The following is a 22,447-nucleotide window of genomic DNA, read 5'->3' as shown; positions in this document are numbered from 1 at the left end:
CAATTCACATTTTTTTTATTTCCCCTCACTTTCTGTATTGATAAAAATAGTCATAGGACAAACAAAGTAGTGAAACAATGAGGACAAAGACAGTAATAAAAACTTTTCACAGAGGGTCCAACCTTTTGCCACTTCATCCAAAAATGAAAGCATTCAAAAAATTTCAATATTTTGCTTCAGAATTGCATTATTTTAGCACAATATTAAATATGACATCCAAAGGTGTATCATGAAAGAATTTTATCACATTGAGGAAACACAGCAAAATCACCAGAGATGCTGTAACTAGAACATAATGAATATTATAATACATCTTTAGAAATAAACTGTCTAAGTCTTGTTAAACCAAATGAGTTACTTAACCAAAGGTAAAAAATGTTTTTTTTCTTGTGTAGTAATGTTTTAGCACAGCCCATTATAATGATATAATATTTCTTATGATTTTTATTATTAAAATATATTACAATGTTAGCATAAATAAAATTAAAAAATGCAAAGATAGCTCTTGAATGGTGTCAGTGGAAATAGCCTTTTATATTAAGTGTCCACTCTCTTTTGTAGCATGCACGTTAACTTTAAATTCTTTGGACGGAAGCTTGCATTCCTCACTTATGTTCCCACTGGATGGAACAATCCGATTTGAAGCATGCAGACAGCTTCCTCATTTAGACTCCATAGGAATGCTAAACCTCATATGATTGCATTTCCACTTTTGTTATAGTTCAGCAGATGTTTCAACAGCTAGGTAACAATTTAAATAATCTGTTGGAAAAACTAGGTATGTATTTCAAAATCCTTTAGCCTGAATCATCCAGCCATCTGGATGATAAACAGGTGGTGTGAGATAACAAGTCAAGTGTATCCCCTCTTCCAGTTATTAATAGAAGCTGTATATAAGGGATATAATAAATACATACCTACATCACATAACTCCACAACCTTGTTAAACTCATGAGTCAATTTTAATGAAATGCCTATTTATCAAAAGATAATATATATACAGTATGTTACCCAAGCCATTTTGTCACTTAGGCCTCATTTACATGGACGTACCAATCCATACACCCAACCAAAAGGCCATCTTTAGCTGCTCAGGAAGCACAGGTGTTTGGTGCAGGAATGTGCAGGCCGCCTGTTCAAATCAGATGGCTGGCTGCACGGACCTGCATGCATCTCCAAGCACATGTCGGAGTGTACATTTATGCTGGTCCGGTCTGTCTGTATTCTGATCCATGCATCGGACCTGCACAGATGTAAACTCCGGTCTTATTTAGATCTCTTTAATGCATTCCCCTGTCAATAATCTCTACTACATTCCTGTGTCAATATTTTGTCTTGTGCATGTGCTTTCATTTTTTAAACTACATTCATTTTTAGCATAAAATATCTGGTTGTCCTGCTAGTCCTTTTCTGTTCTTGAATCATTTTGACCACGCTAAGCACAAAAGTAGACTGTGTTTGATTGGTCAGTTGGCATCCCATAGCTTCTTATCCAAGCTAAAGAGTGAACAGTGTGCCTGTAGCTCTGTAGTTATCTAGAAGACACGCACACCACCTGCCCAGTCCCCCCTTGACTTAACCACTTGACCTCTGGAAGATTTACTCCCCTTCCTGACCAGGCCATTTTTCCTGACCATACGGCACTGTGTTGCTTTAAATGACAATTGCGTGGTCATATAACGCTGTATTTAAATTAAATTTACGTTCTTTTTTTTTCTCACAAATCGAGCTTTATTTTGGTGATATTTCATCACCTCTGCATTTTTTTTTGTTTTTTTGTACTATAAACAAAAAAGACTGATAATTTTGAAAAAAAAAAAAAAAAAACAATATTTTTTACTTTGTGCTATAAAACATTTCCAATAAAAATTGAAAAAAAAAACAAATTTCTTCATTAATTTAGGCGAATATGTATTCTGCTATATATTTTTGGTAAAAAAAAAATCCCAATAAATGTATATTGATTGGTTTACGCAAAAGTTATATGTTCTACAAACTACGGGTTATTTTTATAATTATTTTGTGTTTTAATTTATTAGATATGATGGCATTTAGCGACTTATAGTGGGACTGATATTTTGGTGGACATTTTGACACTATTACAGTGATCAGTGCTAAAAGATGTGCACTGTCACTGTACTAATGACACTGGCTGGGGAAGGTGTTAACATCAGGGGCGATCAAAGGGTTAACTGTGTGCCTAGCCAGTGTTTTATTACAGTGTATGTGGTGCTTTTACTAGGGGAAGGCATGGATCCATGTCCCTGCTTTGCAGGAACACAGGATCCATGCCTTCCCTACTGACAGAACAGTGATCTGCCTTGTTTACATAGGTAGACCGCCGTTATGCCTCTGTGCTTGATGATCGGCGGGTGCTGGCAGACATTGAGTTTGTGGTACATGCAGATAAGCTCCCACTATGTATAATCACAGCGGGAGTGGGCTGCCGGCAGCACGCTTGGGCACCCTCAAACTGGAAGTGTCGGATCATGTACTAGGTAGGTGATCTGGTGCAGTAGTGCCACCTTCCCGCTGTTTATTAAAGTTATACAATCGGTAAGTGGTTAATCGAAAGGCCTCCATACATCTCATGCTGATGCCTGCCCCCTAACAGTGCAGGTGGCAGCCTTCAAAACTCAGGAAAAGCAACGAGAAGAGCGACCCTTGTCACATGATGACCAAGAGTAAAAAATAAAGGCATTGCACCTTTCACACAGGCTTTTCAATCAGGTCCACCTGTCAGTTTTTCAGGTGGTCCTGATTGAAAACTCCATGCAGGTCTATGGGCAGTTGGATGTAAATGGAATTGTGTTCATTTACATCTGCCCACGAGTCTGTTCAGGTCTGTAAAAAAAAAAAAAAAAAGGGTCACATATTTTTGTTTGACCAAAATGTCTGGACCTAAATGTGACAAATCAGAGGTAGAATGATGTAAACAAACACACAAGTTCTTTTACATACGGTAACCCATAGAACCAGCATGGGTCTGTCACAGTCCAATGTCAGAGATGAACTGGCTTTGATGTCACAAAAAGGTGAAAGGACCCTCACAGCTGCCTTTTTTTGAACAATGTTTTATTGTATGACAATAAAAATAGGTGACTGAATGTTATTTATATTATCCGACTTAACATACTGTATACTTTAAGGGGTTGATTTTCTAAAGGCATATAGGCCGTTCCCTATGAAAGGGAGTTTTCACTTGCAGGGTAATTTTTTCCTAGTGATTGTGATGAAAAATTCACTTTGCAAAGAATACTCAATCATGTGTAAGGAAAATAATAAAAAAAACAAAAATAAAAAAAAACATTTTTGCTTGTACATGATTGGATGATAAAAGTCAGCAGAACTGCACTTAATTCACTAAGCTATTGGAAAATTCCCTTGCAACCTGAAAACAGCCTATTTGTCTAAATCAACCCCTAAGTTTGTCAACCAGAAAACTACCAATCAGACCCAATTTTACCCTATTCTGACTGGTCACTCTGAGTTATCGCACTTGAAATTTAGCAGTTAAAATCATGTAAAGACCTTAGGCTCAGTTCACACTGCTGCGACATGGGATCCAACTTGTGAGAAACCAAGTCACATGACATGTCAAATCCAATGTTTCCCTATGAAAGCCATCTTAAGTAATACTACACAAGTTCCGACTTTAGAAGAGGTTTCTGTACTACTTTGGTCCAACTTGGTTGCAATTTCAGCCCTTGTTCAGGCTAAATAGCATCCAAGTTGGAAGAAAGTCGCAGGGCAAAGTTGGCATATGACTTTGCAGCAGTGTGAACCAAGACTTAAGCATACTTTACTTAAATCAAGAACTTGAGTATACCTTGTACCCCCATGGCTTCATATTATGCCATAGCTGCTCTAACTAGCGAAATGTTTAGGAGTGGTAGTCAGTCCTGGTCTTTGCTCAGGAGCAGGTTCTGTATGACTGAGCCCTGGTTCACATTGATGCGATTTTGCATGTGATTTGACATGTCAAATCGCATGCCAAATCAGTAGCAATTAGCAGCAATGGCAGCGTCTGAATTGGTGCAACGCCGCATTTTTGGCGCCGCACGGATTCCCAAAAGTATTTTCTGTACTACTTTTGGTGATTTCGGGGTGCGATTTCCATTGACATCTGTGCAGAAACCCGCACAGATGTCTCTGAAACCGCCCCTGAAGTTGGAACTGACATGCTGGAATGAAATCGTGCAAGTTCGGCTAAACACACGATTTAATTCCCGCAGTCAGTATGAACCTAGTGTGAAACCTGAAGGCAGTAGAAATATTCAGAATTATTGTATATCGATATTGTTGCAATGTATTTTGAGTTCTTTTGCATCAGATCAAAGAAGTATCTTTTGATCTGCACCTAATGTCAGTTCCAGCAAGTTTAATAATTGGCCTATTGGATGTATGCCTTACTTTTTTTTTTACCTACAGGCATGAAGGTGTGATGAATGGGGATTAATGAGAGGTTGCTTGGTGCACATTCTTCTTGCACATTTTTGTTTTTTCTTTCCAATGATGTAGCAGCGTAATACAAGCAAAAATTCACTCAAAACCATTATAATTTAAGCATTTTTAAGTTCTTGAATTCTAATTTGTATAAGAGATTTACATTATAATATAAAGTAATTGAAATGCCAAATGTTTGTATGGTGGATTTAGCTGAATTTTAAATGTAGTGTACATCCAGAGAGGAAGGGTTTACAATCCTATAATATAAAAGTTACGTAGGGCCTCATTCTTCAGTGAAATCTACAGTAAGCCATGGTACTAAAGGCCTTGTATTTCATCAAAAATGAAAGACAGAACACTCATAGTTTTTCTGTACCTTTGCATTTTTAAATGTTTACCTTTCTTTTGTGCGTCTAGTTTTTTTTGTACATAATATTAATAATAAAAAAAGTAATCAAGAACATCTGAGGTGTTGTAACATATATTGATTAACAAATAACTATAACATTGAAAAGAATAAGAAAAATAAAAAATAGAGGATACAATTCAAATTGTTTACATATTTTGCTTGTCTTTTATCCACAGTATGCCCATTTCATAGGCAAATGCTGGTGGAAGTTCCAAATCACTCATTAATATTAAACTAGTCACAAACAACTTCCTGACATCTGTATTCTAAATAAGCAATTCCCTGGAGCCACTGCTGTGAATAAATAGCTCCATTTTTGTACAGGAAAAAGTGACATGGACAAAACAGTTTGCCAAGAAACATCAAATTTCCACTGGCCGAGTGAAAAGCAAGCGGCTGTATACACTGTTGTTGTAAGACACATTAGGCCCTGTTTTCCTTAATTCCTATTAGGAGTCCTGATGCAGCCAGTGCGCTATCGTGATTATCTTTCGACTTTCCATTCCAGGAATACCAAGTCTGCATAAAGTACGAGCCAGTACGTCAGAAACTTCACTGGCAGCTTCCTGTGTCTGAGTCATCTGAGAGAGAGGAAACAAGTAACGTTATCCTCAAATGCCTTTTAGTATTCCACAAACAAATATGCAATACATTTTTCCAAATGCTAATAAGCCACACTATGACCACAAAACAAACAACTTTCATGTTTCTAATTATTCTCTGTAATGTAAAAGCTAGCTCCCTGAAATCTGATCAGACTCTGACCTTCGCTTTGGGTCTTGCCATGTTCAAAAATCAAAGGATTTGCAAACAAGGAGATAAATATAGCAAAAAGGAAAATAAATCTTCCCAAGAATGCATTTACATAAGCTACGTACATTTTGTGCATAACGAAAATTACAACATTTTAACAGAGAACATACAATAACCCCCTTCTTACCTAACCGTACTGCATTTTCTGTGAGCACATTTTTGGGACGTACTAAACTGCATATTGGGATGATGGGATGATTGGATCATTGGCTGCAATACTGAGAACTATCACTAGATGTCGGTGCACTATATACACATATATATGGTAATGACTCTGTTGTTTCTCAAAATATGTCCCCACATTTTTTGCTCAGTTTAAAATTATTAACCAATCCTATATACCTTTCATATTATATTTTCCAGCTGATTCATATCTTGTACTGGTGAGAACTAAAAAGACTGACACAATGCTTTTGTGATGATAATGTAGAACCATAGTCTCCCACTTAAAAAAAAAGAAATAATAATAAAAAAAAAAAAAAAAAAAAATGCAGCACTTAACCACATCAATACCAGGCACTTTTACCCCCTCCTTGCTCAGGCCAATTTTTAGCCTTCTGCAGTGTCGCACTTTAACCAGTTACCAACCGGCCCATAGCCGAATGACGGCTGCAGGGCGGTTGGATAACTCTGGGTGGACGTACTATGATGTCCTCCCAGAATTCCCCTCTCGCGCGCCCCCTGGGGCGCGCACCCGAACACATCCGTGACCGCCGGGTCCAGGGGACCCGGCGCATCATGGATCCCGGTAAATGGCCGCTGATCGCGGCCGTTTACCATGTGATCGCGCCGTCAAATGACGGCGCGATCACATGTAAACAGACCGGCGTCATCTGATGACGCCGGTTCCTCCCCTCCTGTGTACCGATCGGTACACAGTGAGCGGGGAGGGAGATGGATGGATGTCTGCAGCGCTGTGGGCTGTATGTGTAGTGCCCACAGCGCTGCACAGAGACATCCATCCATCCATGCTCAGCCATCCCTCACTACTAATGCTGTGCAATACTCTGCAATACCCCCACAATACTCTGCAATGCTGTGCAATACTCTGCAATACCCCCACAATACTCTGCAATGCTGTGCAATACTCTGCAATACCCCCACAATACTCTGCAATACCCCCACAATACTCTGCAATGCTGTGCAATACTCTGCAATACCCCCACAATACTCTGCAATACCCCCACAATACTCTGCAATACCCCCACAATACTCTGCAATACTCTGCAATGCCCCCACAATACTCTGCAATGCTGTGCAATACTCTGCAATGCTGTGCAATACTCTGCAATACCCCCACAATACTCTGCAATGCTGTGCAATACTCTGCAATGCCCCCACAATACTCTGCAATGCTGTGCAATACTCTGCAATGCTGTGCAATACTCTGCAATGCCCCCACAATACTCTGCAATGCTGTGCAATACTCTGCAATGCTGTGCAATACTCTGCAATGCCCCCACAATACTCTGCAATGCTGTGCAATACTCTGCAATGCCCCCACAATACTCTGCAATGCTGTGCAATACTCTGCAATGCCCCCACAATACTCTGCCATGCCCCCGCCATACTCTGCCATGCCCCCGCCATACTCTGCCATGCCCCCGCCATACTCCGCCATACCCCGCCATACCCTGCCATGCTCAGCTGTACTCGCCCTCTGTATGTGGCCAGGCTGTGGAAGTCTCACACATGGGGTATCGCCGTACTCAGGAGGAGCAGGAGAATCTATTTTGGGGTGTCATTTTTGGCATGTACATGTTATGTGGTAGAAATATTGTATAAATGGACAACTTTGTGTTAAAAAAAAAAAAAGCGTTTTAACCACTTCCCGCCCGCCGGCCGTCATACAACGTCCTTGACTTTGTGCGGAGATATCTGAATGATGGTTGCAGCTACAGGCATCATTCAGATATCAGCTTTTTCAGCCGGCGATTCCCTACACCATGAGAATGATCATAGCAGCTGTTCCACTGCTTGATCGTTCTTACGGGAGACGAGAGGGGACGTCCCCCCTTCCCGCCGCCTTGCGGTGCTTCTACCAACTCACCGCTACGATCGAAGCCAGGATCTTTTTTTTTTTTTTTTTTTTAATTTCAGGCTTCCCAGCCTAGAGGTGAGATGTGGGGTCTTATTGACCCCATATCTCACTGTAAAGAGGACCTGTCATGCCATATTCCTATTACAAGGATGTTTATATTCCTTGTAATAGGAATAAAAGTGGTCAAAATTTTTTTTTATTTGGAAAAAAGCATCAAACTAAAATAAATAAAGTAAAATGAACAATAAAAAAAAAAAAAAAAATTTTTAAAGCGCCCCTGTCCCTGTGTGCTCGCATGCAGAAGCAAACGCATACGTAAGTCCCGCCCACATATGAAAACGGTGTTCAAACCACACATGTGAGGTATCGCTGCGATCGGTAGAGCGAGAGCAATAATTTTGGCCCTAGACCTCCTCTGTAACTCAAAACATGTAACCAGTAAAAAATTTTAAAGCGTCGCCTATGGGGATTTTTGAGTAGCAAAGTTTGGCGCCATTCCACAAGCGCGTGCAATTTTGAAGGGTGACATGTTGGGTATCTATTTACTCAGCGTAACTTCATCTTTCACATTATGCAAAAACACTGGGCTAACTTTACTGTTTTGGTTTTTGTAAAGCACAAAACAGTTTTTTTTCCAAAAAAAACGCGTTAAAAAAATTGCTGCGCAAATACCGTGCGAGATAAAAAGTTGCAACGACCGCCATTGTATTCTCTAGGGTCTTTGCTAAAAAAACATATATAATGTTTTGGGGTTCTAAGTAATTTTCTAGCTAATAAATGATGATTTTTACATGTAGGAGAGAAATGTCAGAATTGGCCTGGGTGCTCCAGAACGCCTGAAGGTGCTCCCCTGCATGTTGGGCCTCTGTATGTGGCCACGCTGTGTAAAAGTCTCACACATGTGGTATCGCCGTACTCAGGAGTAATAGCAGAATGTGTTTTGTGGTGTAATTTGTGGTATGCATATGCGGTCTGTGAGAAATACCCTGCTAATATGACAATTTTGTGGAAAAAAAAAAAGTAAAAAAAAAACCTTGATTTTGCAAAGAATTGTGGGAAAAAATGACAACTTCAAAAAACTCACCATGCATCTTTCTAAATACCTTGGAATGTCTTCTTTCCAAAAAGGGGTCATTTGGGGGGTATTTGTACTTTTCTGGCATGTTAGGGTCTCAAGAAATGAGATAGGCCGTCAGTACTTCAGGTGTGATCAATTTTCAGATATTCGCACCATAGCTTTTGGACTCTATAACTTTCAAAAAGACCAAATAATATCCAGCGATTTGGGTTATTTTTACCAAAGATATGTAGCGGTATAAATTTTGGCCAAAATATATGAAGAAAAATTACTAATTTGCAAAATATTATAACAGAAATGAAGAAAAATGTATTTTTTTACAGATTTTTCGGTCTTTTTTCTTTTACGGCGCAAAAAATAAAGAACCCAGCAGTGATTAAATACCACCAAAAGAAAGCTCTATTTGTGTGAAAAAAAGGACAAAAATTTCATAAAGATACAGTGTTGCATGACTGAGTAATTGTCATTCAAAATGTGAGAGCACCAAAAGCTGAAAATTGGTCTGGTTAGGAAGGGGGTTTAAGTGCCCAGTTGTCAAGTGGTTAAATGACAATTGCGCTATCATGCAACAATGTACCCATAAGAAATTTTTAGCATTTTGTTCACAAAAATAGAGCTTTCTTTTGATGGTATTTAACCACTTGTCAACTGTATAATTTAGATATACGGCATCAAGATGTACCTAGTAAGTGATCCGACACTTCCGGGTAGGGGGCGCGCATGCTGGGAGCTGATCTGCAGGTACGGCAGACTCAATGTCCCCCAGCACCCACCGATCGTTAGGCAGAGAGCCTGAACAGCGCCCTGCCTATGTAAACAAGGCAGATCGCCATTCTGACAGGAGGGAAGAGATGAAATTTGTGTCCCTGCAAAGAATTCCATCTCTTCTCCTAGTAGATGCAACTCCCACAGTACACTAAAACACTGGCTAGGATCACAGTTAACCCTTTAATTGCCCCTGATGTTTAACTCTTTCCCAGCCAGTGTCATTATTATAGTGCATATTTTTAGCACTGATCACTGTATTAGTGTCACTGGTACCCAAAAAGGGTAAAAAGTGTCAGTGTCCAACTGTTCACCGCAATATCACAGTCCTGCTATAAGTTGCTGATCGCCACCATTACTAGTAAAAAAAAAAAAAAAATCCCATAGTTTGTAGACGCTATAACTTTTGCGCAAACCAATCAATATACGCTTATTGGGATTTTTTTTTACCAAAAATATGTAGCAGAATACAAATTGCCCTAAATTGATGAAGACATTTGATTTTTTCAATTTTTTTATTGGGTATGTTTTACAGCAGAAAGTAAAAAATATTGTGTTTTTTTTTTTCAAAATTGTCGGTCTTTTCGTTCATAGCGCAAAAAATTAAAAATGCAGTGGTGATCAAATAGCACCTAAAAAAAGCTCTATTTGTGGGGAAAAAAGGAAATAAATTTTATTTGGGTACAGTGTCACGCGACCGTGCAATTGTCAATTAACCACTTGCTGACCAGCCCCCATCATTATACTGTGGCAGGTTGGCTCTATTGCGCAAATCACTGTAAATGCAATAGTTACAGTGGGCGCGCGTCCACGGCACCGGAGCCGAAGCGCGCAAACGGCGGCCGCAATGTCCACCAGCCACCCACAATCGCTCCACAGAGAGCCAGAATGGGGATCTTTCAATATAAACAAACAGATCCCTGTTCTGACAGGGGAGTAGAGAGATCGTCTGTTTCTAGTGATCAGGAACAGCGATCTCTCTCCTTCTCCAGTCAGTACACTCCCCCCACAGTTAGAAACACCTCCCAGGGAACACATTTAACCCCTTGATCACCACTAGTGTTAACCCCTTCCCTGCCAGTGTAATTTATACAGTAATCAGTGCAAGTTTGCGAGAAGCCATGTGGGGGACACAACAAACATATGGAAGAAGGTGCTCTGGTCAGATGAGACCAAAATTAAACTTTTTGGCCTAAAAGCAAGACACTATATGTGGCAGAAAACTAACATTGCACATCACCCTGAACACATCATCCCCACCATTGTGGGGATGCCTTTCTTCAGCAGGGACAGGGAAGTTGGTCAGAGTTGATAGGCAGATGGATGGAGCCAAATACAAGGCAATCTTAGAAGAAAAACCCTTTTAGAGTCTGCAAAAGACTTGAGACTGTTGAGTCACTTTCCAGCAGGACGACCACACTAAACATACACCTAGAGCTACAATGGAATGGTTTAGATCAAAGCATATTCATGTGTTAGAATGGCCCATTCAAGTCGAGACCTAATCCAAGTGAGAATCTGTGGCAAGACTTGAAAATTGCTGTTCACAGATGCTCTCCATCCAATCTGACAGAGCTTGAGCTATTTTGGAAAGAAGAATGGGCAAAAATGTCACTCTCTAGATGTACAAAGCGGGTAGAGACATACCCAAAAAGATTTGCAGCTGTAATTGCAGCAAAGGTGGTTCTACAAAGGATTGACTCAGGGGTGCCGAATACAAATGCACGGCACACTATTCAGATATTTATTTGTAAAAAAAATGGAAAACTATTTATCATGTTTCTTCCACTTCTTTAATAATAATGCAGTACAGTGTCATCATTTAACCGGTTCAATACCGGGCATTTTACCCCCTTCCTTCCCAGACCAATTTTTAGTTTTCAGCGCTGTCGCAATTTAAACGACAATTGCGCGGTCGTGCGACGTTGTACCCAAACAAAATTGACGTCCTTTTTTCCCCACAAATAGAGCTTTCTTTTGGTGGTATTTGATCACCTCTGCGGTTTTTATTTTTTGCGCTATAAACAAAAGCAGAGCGACAATTTTGAAAAAAACACAATATTTTTTACTTTTTGCTATAATAAATATCCCAATTTAAAAAAAAAATTGGCCGATACGTATTCTTCTACATATTTTTGGTAAAAAAAAATCGCAATAAGTGTATATTGATTGGTTTGCGCAAAAGTTATAGCGTCTATAAAATACGGGATAGATTTATGGCATTTTGTAAAAAAAAATATTTATTTATTTTTTTTACTAGTAATAGCGGCGATCAGAGATTTTTTTTTCGTGACTGTGACATTATGGCGGACACATCGGACACTTTTGACACATTTTTGGGACCATTCACATTTATACAGCGATCAATGCTATAAAATTGCATTGATTACTGTGTAAATGTGACAGGCAGTGAAGGGGTTAACCACTAGGGGGCGGGGAGGGGTTAAATGTGTTTCCTAGGGAATGCTTCTAACTGTAGGGGGAGGGGACGCACAAGGGGAGGAGACCGATCAGTGTTCCGCTGTTCTGGGAACACAGATCGCTCTCCTCTGAACTGACAGGACGTGGATCTGTGTGTTTACACACACAGATCCACGGTCCGGCCCGGTTAACGGGCAATCGCGGGTGCCTGGCGGACATCGCGGCCGCCGGGCACACGCACCGGGTCCCGAGCAACGTGGCAGGCGCGCGCGCCCCCTAGGCGGCTGGGAACCCAAGGCCGTCATATGACGTCCACCCAGGATGGGAGATCCCATCTGTGGACGTCATTTGTCTATGGCCGGGTAGGGAAGCGGTTAACTGGGGGTAATCAGGGACACTGACTGGTGAGAATATGAAAAAAAAAAATTGTATTGCGATTTTTCACAATTTTTTTAAACACACTGTGACCAGAGCAATTTTAGCATAGTAACATTGTACTACTCTAGGGAAGCGATCAGGATTTTTTTATTAATTATAAAAACTTATAGCTGTGAATTTTATTGCTATAAGCAAGCATTTTACTGAATGAAATCGATTCATTCAGTTTGTTTTGTTGTGGTTAGCTGTGGTTGGCCACAGCTAATCACATTGTACAGATGGCCCTGTCTGTATCATCTGATTACTGTGGTCACAGCGATCACATGGTACCGGCAGTGAGCCGGTACAGTGATCAGTCAATCTGTGTCCAATAGACCTAGCGGGAGGTGCGATCCAGGAGACATCATATGACGTCCACCTGGATTGATGAAAGGGCCGTCCGGCCTACAGAAAAATGAATTTGTTAAATATAAGTGCATCTGCAAAGTCCTACACATACCCTTTGAGCCTGCCAGTGAAGTCAACCTAATGCAGCTTCCTGTCATGGTGTGGCAACAATGCTGCCACTATCTTCTGTAAGGAGGATCTGTCCAGCGTCTTCTACAACAGTAGAGCACTGCTATAGTGACCTATTTTGGCTGATTGCAGCCAGCAATAAATCACTATTAGAAGTGATCTGTTGCTGCACATTTGCATGGTGAGTGAAGAGTAGACTACAAAACCTAAAAGATTTAGGGGTCTACTGATAAAAAAAATTTCTGGACAAATGACACAAGCATTCATCCAGCTCTCCCAATATATATACCAACTATATGATCATATGATCACAAGAAAAATTTAGTAAGCAAGGGTAAGTGCTATAACGTCCCTTGTGCTAATTTAAAAAGTATAATAAAGCTTAGGCTTTAAAGTGATACTATACTCACATTTTTATAAAATAAAAAAAAATGCAATATGTCTAACAAAACTAGAATGTACCTTCGATACCTCTCTTCCTTTGTTTTATCTCTTAAATGTAAGCTTTTTTTCTGGTATTCTCAGACTTCCTGTTCTAGGGTGGCTACATTTATTCTTCATGCCCCCTTGTGTATGTGAATGTAGCCACCCCTTCCTGTTCGAGCCGGAAATGGACTACACATCTACCTGTAGACACATTCAGCTCTATGGGAATTGTAGTACACAAAGAGCAGATCATGTGAACAAAAATATGGCACTGCTCGCTCTACACTAGTAGCAGTGAGGCGCATCAGTGGAGTATAAGGTATGTGCACAAGACAAGACAAAAAACTGAAAAAAAATGGTAAGAGACTTAAAACAAAAAAACCCCTGAAATACTTGATATCTTCAACTATGTTAACCCTTTCGCTGCCAAGCCCTGTGCTCCATTTTTACAGTCAGGTGGCCAGACCATTTTTTGCAATTTTTCCTTTGCTTTTTTATTTTTCACTTATAGCTTTCAGAGTTTGTAAAAAAGACCCTCCAAACCATATATTTTCTGAAAGCACATGACCAGTAGAATACAGTAGAATAAAAAGAAGGTGCTACTGATTTTTAAGGTCCCATGATATTTGTGCAAATGTTTATCAAATCAATATTCTTGCTAAAAATCCACTAAAATCAGTATTAGCAGATAAAAACACTGCAAATTTTACAAAATTCCTACTAAATATAAAAGCTTAACCTGTATTGAGTTAATAAATAACAAATATTTGTAACTTTTAAATTGCTCCTTTTTGCAGACGCAAAAGTGTAAATATCCACAATTCTCAAAATCTGAAGGTTTTCCTTTTTCCCTTACAGCTTTCAGAATTTGTGAAAGACTCCCAAAACCATATATTTTCTGAAAGCATATGATCTCTAGAATAAAAAGAAGGTGCTACTGATTTTTTAGACAACGCGGTATTTTTTTTTTTTTATATCTTTATTTATCATTTTCCAATACAAAACATTTCCCAACGGGGGGCATGCCGGAGATACCAATTCTTCTACACATTTAGAAAAACAAAAATAAACCAGATGGCTCCACGAGCACGCCCTCCATCCCCTCCACCTACCCCCCCTCCCTTTCCCACCCCCCCCCCATTCCCCACACCCTCCCCTGCGGGATATACTTCGATGGGGGCAAATCTCATCTTGCCCGCTCTCTCCTCCGTAATCGACCCGTACTTATTGTACCTTTTTTATATTATCTCCCTTAAATAGGACCATGATTTTTTAAATTTAAGCCAGCCTGCCCATTTCCCCCTATACTCCAAATCCTCATCCGGTTCCATTCCCCGCCGATCTAAACACTCAACATTGAATATTTTGTTGAGATCAAATAGCCAGTCTCGCGTTTTGGGACTTAAAGGGTTCAACCAGTTTAGAGCGATCTGTCTCTTGGCCATATCTAATATTATAGGGATCAAGGAGGTTTTGTAGCTCTTGACTGTGTCCTGAGTACCGTGGAAGAGGCAGACCCAAGGGTCTTCCTCAATTTCCCTCCCCGTAAATTCCTTTGTCAGGGACAGAATATTTTTCCAGAAGACCTTTATAATAGGGCATTCCCACCAAATGTGGGCCATTGTGCCTATGATTTGGCATCCTCTCCAACAGGTGTTTCCCTTTGTCTCATCCATCCTACTTACTCTGTCTGGGGTGGCGTACCATCTTGCTAGTACTTTATAGTGGATTTCCGTTCTCCTATTGTCTAGTGCTGAGTAGTGGACCAAATTCAAAATTTTACCCAACGTGTTACTATTACAAGGTGACCCCAGTTCCTGCTCCCACCTTTTGATGTAAGGAGGCGTCTTACCCTCTTGTTCCGCCCCCAGTATTCTATAAATTTGGCCTATAACACCCCCTGGGTGCTCTGTCATACAGAGTTTCTCCAGGGGTCTAAGCTCTTCCATGCTTCTTAGGGGCTTTGGTAGTTTGCCTATAAAATGGGAGAGCTGGAGATACCTCCACCTATCCATCACCCAGAGTTCTACTTCTCTACTCAATTCCGTGTAAGTGCGTATTTTTCCCTTACTAATAAAATTTTTCAGTTGAAGGGCGTCATCTTTCAACCAATTCCCGCCCACTGTCCGCGTTCCTGGTTCAAAAAATAAATTATTTTTCATATATATTAATGGTGAGTTGTGCGACCATTTGTGCTGAGTGTGGATTTTGTCCCAATGTTTAAAAGTGTTTTGTGTTAACGAAGAAATATTAGTGCTGAATATTCTAAATTTTGGAGGATTCCATAGTGAGTGTGCCAAGTTATTATTACTTAAGGAAAACTCAATGTTCACCCAACGCTTATCTGTCCCTTTCTTACTCCATTCTATCACCCGTGAAAGCACTACAGCAATATAGTACCTATTAAAGTCTGGTGCTGCTATTCCCCCTTTTTTTTTCCCTCTACTCAATGTTGCGTAGGAGATGCGTGGTTTATTGCCACCCCAGACAGCCTCGCTGATTAATTTCCTTAAAGCCCTCAGGAAATACCTTGGTAGAGGGATCGGTAGCAGTTAAAATTTATACAAAATTTTTGGGGCGATCATCATTTTAACCGCATTCGCTCGCCCAAACCAAGAGAGCGGCCTCGACCGCAGTCTCCTTGCCTCTTGCCTGATTTCGTCTAATAATGGGATGTAATTACTTTGAAATAGCTCTTTAATAGAGTTGGCTAGCTTGATGCCCAGATAGTTGATCTCCCTTCTCCAAGGAAAGGGGAACACAGAGGCCAGGTGAGCTTCTTCCTGCTTCGTGAAACTGATGTTTATGATTTCGGATTTGCCGGGGTTGATTTTAAAATTGGAGACTTCTCCGTATAGCCTAAGGATTCGCAGCACATTAGGGAGGGTTACTCTAGGATTTGAGACAAAAAAAAGTATGTCATCGGCAAATGCTGCCAGTTTATGCTCCTCTGTTCCCACCCACACCCCATTACAGTCGGGACTGTTCCGGATGGTGGCCAGGAGAGGTTCGAGGGACAGGACAAACAGGAGGGGGGAGAGAGGGCACCCCTGCCTGGTTCCGTTTACCATTCCAAAAGATTTTGATAAAGCCCCGTTCACCCTTACCACTGCAGTTGGACTACTATATAGGACCCTAACCCAGGAACTAAACCTGGGCCCGAACCCCATTGCTTCCAACGTGTTCAGCAGGAACCCCCAGTCTACCCTGTCGAAGGCCTTTTCGGCATCTATCGACAGGAATAGAACTGGGGGTCCCCTGCGTCTACAGTGCTCTGATAACAGCACCGCCCGTACCCCGTTGTCTCTGCACTGTCTTCCTGGGATAAAGCCGGACTGGTCCGGATGCACCAGGCCCGCCATATATCCCTTTAGTCTGTTTGCCAGAACCTTGGCGTACAATTTTACATCCGCATTGAGCAGAGATATAGGTCGGTAACTTGAACACATCCTATTGTCCTTCCCTTCTTTCAATATTAGAGTTATCGTAGCGGACAGGGCCTCTCGTTCCATCGCACATCTGGTACCCAGGTCATTCCAATATTGGCAAAGCCTGGGGACCAGTATGTGTTTCATTTTCATTAGGTAGGTGGAAGGGAAACCATCCGGACCTGGGCTTTTGCCCTTCGGGGTGTCTCTTAATGCTGCCATGATTTCCTCCTCTTCAATAGGTTTGTCCAGGAGATCCTTGTCCTCCCCCGATAGTACCCTTAGACCTGCTTCTTTTAGGAATCCTCTGCTCCTAGCCAACCGGGCACTAACCTCCTCTGCCTTTTGTCTAATTGAGTACAGATCGGCGTAGAATTTTCTAAACTTATTGGCCATACCTTCGCTTGACACAATCTCTTTCCCACCCGTACCGTTTATTTTCTCAATAAAGTTCCTCCCTCTTTTTTTCCTGATTAATCTCGCCAAGTGTTTGCTGGATTTATTGGCCCATAGATATTTATCTCTGGCTATTAAATTGGTGGCTCTCTTAGCCTCCTGCTCCATCATGTCCCTCAGCTCCTCTCTCCCGGCAACCATTGCACGATAGCAGTCCAGATCCTGCCCTTTGGACTTTTTATGTGCTTGTTCTAGGTGGAACAGGTCCGCTATCAGTTTTTCCCTTTTTTCCTTCCTTTTCTTTTTTAGACCCGCTCCTATGGATATAAGGATCCCCCGGATATAAGCTTTATGCGCCTCCCAGAGAATAGAGGGTGATACCTCACCCGTGAAAAACAGATTCAGCTCGTTCTGGATCCGGTCTAATACTTCTGGGTCCTTAAGCAGGTCCTCATTCAGCTTCCACGAAAAAGAGCTCCGCCCCAACTCTGGGAGCTTCAGCCTCATCGTGGCCGGTGAATGATCTGAGAGGGTTGTTGTTTCAATTCTAGTTTCTACGACCCCCTCAAGCAAGCTATGGTCCACAAAAATATAATCCAGCCTGGAGTAGGTCCCGTGCACAGGGGAGAAGAAGGTGTAATCCCTCTCTTTAACATGTTGTACTCTCCATACGTCCATTAATTGGCTGTGGAATAATTTCCGCCTAATAGCTCCTAATGACACCTTCTTAATCCCCTGGGCACGGGACGTGCTGTCCAGGGCCGGGTCCAAGCAAAAATTTAAATCCCCTGCCAGGACCATCTCCCCCTCACCAAATCCCAATAGTTTCTCTAGCACCTGTCCCAGGAAGGTGGTAGGGCTTCTATTCGGGCAGTACACATTGGCCAACGTGAACCTTCTAGTGCCTATAGAACCCTTCAGAAATATATAGCGACCTTCCGGGTCTATTAATCTGTCCCGTACTGAGAAGTTCACTGCCTTAGACAGCCCTATAGCTACTCCTTTAGACCCCCTATCGGGGGAGTCCCCGTAAAACCATTGAGGGATCTTTGGGGAAAACAATCTGACCCCTGTATTAAGGGTCAGGTGGGTCTCCTGCAGGAAAACTATGTCCCCTCGTAGATGACACAGTTCCCCCAATATTTTATGTCTTTTCCTAGGAGAATTCAACCCTTTTACATTGTAGGATATAAATTTAATGTCGGGCATCTTTAGAAGTATTCGTGTTAACCTCCATACTCAGCACCCCTCGAACACAGCCCGCCCCCACCCTCCCCCCTCCTATCCCCTCCCTTCTAAGAGCCCTCCCTCCCTCATACCCTCCCCCCCTTCCTCTTCCCCCCAACCACCTGACCACCCCCTCAAACTTACCCCACCCCCTTCCCACCACCCCCTGCCACCCACCTCCCCCCTTCCCCCCCGTGGCGTCAACTACGCCCAAAGCCCGCCCGTATGGAAATACACTCATTCCACACTGCGGTGCTTCTCCCTCAGGGGGTGAGCTCCTGCGCCAGCGTCCAGCGCCTGCCCCTCCCATTAAAGGGAGAAACAGAAGATGGAGACTCGGGACGTTCCCGCCCCAGGGCGTGCCCCCCACCTCCCACCGACCCCCCCCACAGACTCAATGCAAATTATCTTATATTAAATAGGTGGGACCCTGTTGCCCTCCTCCCTCCCCCCAGCTACATTATATTCCCAAATGACTTGAGTCCATGATACATATGTCCGCATGCTCCAGGGGTAAGGCCCCCCCGATGGGCCGAGAGGAGCGGTAGGGGGGGAGGGAGGAGACGAGAGAGAGAGGGAAAAAAAAAAAAACAACCCCCCCTCGCTCTCTCCCCCCCTGCCCCACACCCCCCTCCACCTCCCGCTCCCGGCACCTATAGCAAATCAGGGACAGGGATGCCCAAGCTGCTACAGAAGTCCTGCATTTCTTCCATGTATCTCATTCTGAAGGATCTGCCATCCCTGATAACTATCAGGGATGTTGGGAACCCCCAGCTGTACTTTATGTTAGCCTTCCTAAGTTGGTCCAGGATTGGTCTCATCTGTCTTCTCCTCTCCAAAGTCCCCGCTGAGAGGTCGGTGAAAATCTGCAGGTCCTTGTTTTCGAATTTTAATGGAGGGGCCCCTTTTAATTTTTTCCAGATTTTTTCTTTATCCTCGTATTGATGGAATTTAATTATAACGTCTCTGGGGGTGTCTTGCTTTATATGGGGGGGCTTCCTTATTCGGTGGACCCTATCGATCCTCAGCACTTCGTCTTCTTGCCTGCCCAGTAGGGGATTGAAAATCTTCCTCATCTTCTCCCCCAGGTCCTCGTTTTGTTGTTCCGGGATTGATCTAATGCGTAAATTTTGTCGACGGCTCTGGTTCTCCTGTTCCTCAAGTCTAAACGCCAGCACGCGGTTTTCGTTTTGCACCCTCTTGACTTGTTCTTTTAAGACTGCTATGTCCTTAGCTTGGTTGCAGGAGGCCTCTTCAGCCTCCTCAACCCGACGGAGAAGATGCCCCATATCAGAGCGAACGTTTAAGATCTCCTCTTTTATAACGCTTTCTAGTTTTTTTTCCAGTTTAGTGAACATTTCATTCATATCTGTTTTACTTGGTACTTGGGCCATGATTCTCTGCTCGTCAGCTGCGTTATATGCTAGTGCCCCCGCCAGGTCCAGCTCTTCATGAGGCCTGTCACCCTGTCCCCCCTTTTGTTTCTGTTGCTCCTTTTTCTTAGTACCTGAATGTTTCACCTCCATTCCTGGGCTCTTTACACCTGCATCTTTTAGATATTTTTGAATGGAGCTAGTGTTTAAACTCTCTCTTTGGTTATTGGGTTCCACTGATCTCGATGACCGGCCTCTCATGTTTTCCTCTCTTTTCCGGTTTTCCCTTTTTGTGGTTTAGCGAGTCGCAGACTCACAATGCCGGCTCTCTATGCTTTTCTGTTTAATAATCCGCACCCCCCCTCAGACAGTTAGAGTGGTGGGTTAATAGTGTCCCTGGAGGTTATATAAGGTCACTGAGGTGAATGTCCCGTTTTGTTCCCCCTTCCAGACTCCAAGTCAATGGGGAGGGTTGCTGATGGCAGCGTACCTTATCAGTTCCAGCTCCAGCCCATAGAAAGTGCCCGGGATGAGAGACAAAGCCCCTACTGGCTAGGTGCTGACTTAGGCCGGGCAATCACTGCAAGGGGGCATTGATGGCAAATGCCATCCCATTCAGCAGGGGTGTCCGATTCTAACTGAGGAACATGAGGGGGGGGAGAAACCAGACCGGCCTCAGTACTTCAATCCCTTTTAACCTGTCCTTGGAGGGATAGTCATGCCCCCTGAGTATATGCTTTTTCCAGACGCCCCCTAACTACCACTTAGTACTCCAGAGTGAGCCTGTTTAAAATCGTGACCAAGAGTCAAAGTTATTAGATGGTGGCATCGGCAGTAGGAACTGTAAGACGTCTCCTACCTGTTTCTTTCATCCAGACCATTGAACGTAGGAGAGGGTCTGCTGCTACTCCCTAGTCAGGACTCTTAGGGAGATTGTCCTGCCGGTGGTTCACCGCTCCAGACGGAGCGCATCAGGGGGGATGCACCAGGGACAGCCTTTACTGGGTTCGTAACGAGTCCGTGACAGGAGGACGCTCCGGGGTCGCTACTGCAAGTTGCGGTGGTAGGGGGGAGCAGGGCAGGTGGGTAGCCGGGCGCTCGAACCTAGACCGGCCGCTCGTGGTCTCTCACCCCACGAGGCATCACCTCGGCTTGTCGGCGTCCCGTCTCACAGCTTCCTGGAGCCGGCGCAAGGCTCCTCCCCTGTGCTGACGTCAGCCGCACATCACGTCCCTCCCACCGACAACGCGGTATTTGCGCAAATGTTTATCAAAACAACATGTTTGCAAAAAAAAATACACTAAAACCATTATTAGCAGATAAAAACACAGCTAATTTGACAAAATTTCTGCTAAATCCCTACTAAATATAAAAGCTTAACCTGTATGGAGTTAATAAAGAACAAAAAAAATGTAATTTTTACATTGCACCTTTTTGCAAAATGGTGAAAATCACACGTACGCAAAAACTGTAAATATCCAAATCTTTTTAAAAATCGAAAGGTTTTCATTTTTCCCTTGCAACTTACAGAATTTGTGAAAGACCCCCAAAGCCATATCTTTTCTGAAAGCATATGACCTCAAGAAAAAAAAGAAGGTGCTACTGATTTTTTAGGCCCCGCAGTATGTGCGCAAATGTTTATCAAAACAATATTATCGTTAAAAATACACTAAAACCATTATTAGCAGATAAAAACACACAATTTTACAAAATTCCTGCTAAATATAAAAGCTTATCCTGTGCTGAGTTACTAAATAACAAATATTTGTAAATTTTAATTTGCGCCTTTTTGCAAAATGGTGAAAAATCTGACCAACCCAAAAATTTCTCTAAAAATCTGGAGGTTTTCATTTTTCCCTTACAGCTTTCAAAGTTTGTAAAGGACCCCCAAACCATATATTTTCTGCAGCTGAGGCACATTTGTTGGAAAAAATGGGGTTAAAACAGGTGGTGAGGAGGCATTGAATCGCTTTTCTCACTGCCTGCCAGTATCCTCTGGAGGTTAGCGATTTAGACGCATGTCTAAATTTACCCTTAGGGCCCTTTCACATGGGCTGTCTGATCAGGTCCACCTGTCAGTTTTTCAGGCGGACTTGATCGGACCATTCAGTCTCCCCTATGGAGCAGGGGATGTCAGCGATGACATGTCCGCTGACATCCACCGCTTTCCGATCCTGCCTGAAAAAAACAGTTGGGACTGTGTCCGTCTCTGCTCTGCACAGCGGAGTGGAAACTGACCTGTCATCCGCGAGGGATTAGCAGACATATCCCCCTCTGAACAAGCAGATTCTGTCACATGGAAAGGGAAAGGGGCCTTTGCTATGATTTTTTTTACACACTTTTTTTTTCTTTTTTTGGGGGGGGGGGGGGGGTTTGGAGAGACATCGGGGGTCTAAACAAACCTCTAATGTCTCTTTTTTTAGACAGAGAAAAGGACTGAAGAGTTCAGTACCTTTCTCTGCAGGCTCAGCTGCAATACTTATGAATGGATGGAAGCCTCTAAATAGCGGCTCTCATTCATTCATAAACAGTGGCATAGTAAACACTATGCCACCGACCGTGACAGCTGAACATATGAGCGATCGGTACCGAACGCCCGCTATGTTCACCTAGGAAAGGAAGGGGGCTAGTAAACATATGTTATGCTCACCAGCGCCCCCCCCCGCTCTCCATCCTCACACTGCACTCGCCAATCTCCCGGGCAGCAGCTGCGGAGAATGCCGCTTG

The 22,447-nt window shown here is 42.7% G+C and overlaps 1 protein-coding gene across 4 annotated transcripts in view; it reads right to left on the bottom strand.

The window, feature by feature from the left end:
• Positions 1-4,914: 4,914 nt before the first annotated feature.
• The window catches only part of FANCC (FA complementation group C), a 335,114-nt gene continuing 317,581 nt past the window's right edge, over positions 4,915-22,447 (bottom strand). For all 4 annotated transcript variants that reach the window (XM_073633174.1, XM_073633184.1, XM_073633193.1 and 1 more), the window contains exon 15: positions 4,915-5,439. In XM_073633174.1, coding sequence (XP_073489275.1) covers positions 5,308-5,439 — 132 coding nt within the window. In that variant the 3' untranslated portion in view covers positions 4,915-5,307. The remainder of the gene's footprint in view (positions 5,440-22,447) is intronic.

This window comes from Aquarana catesbeiana, linkage group LG01 (assembly GCF_042186555.1).
Source record: "Aquarana catesbeiana isolate 2022-GZ linkage group LG01, ASM4218655v1, whole genome shotgun sequence".
NCBI classification, from domain to species: Eukaryota; Metazoa; Chordata; class Amphibia; order Anura; family Ranidae; genus Aquarana; species Aquarana catesbeiana.
The sequence above is the reverse complement of the archived record's forward strand: the minus strand, read 5'-3'. Positions and strand labels throughout refer to the sequence as shown.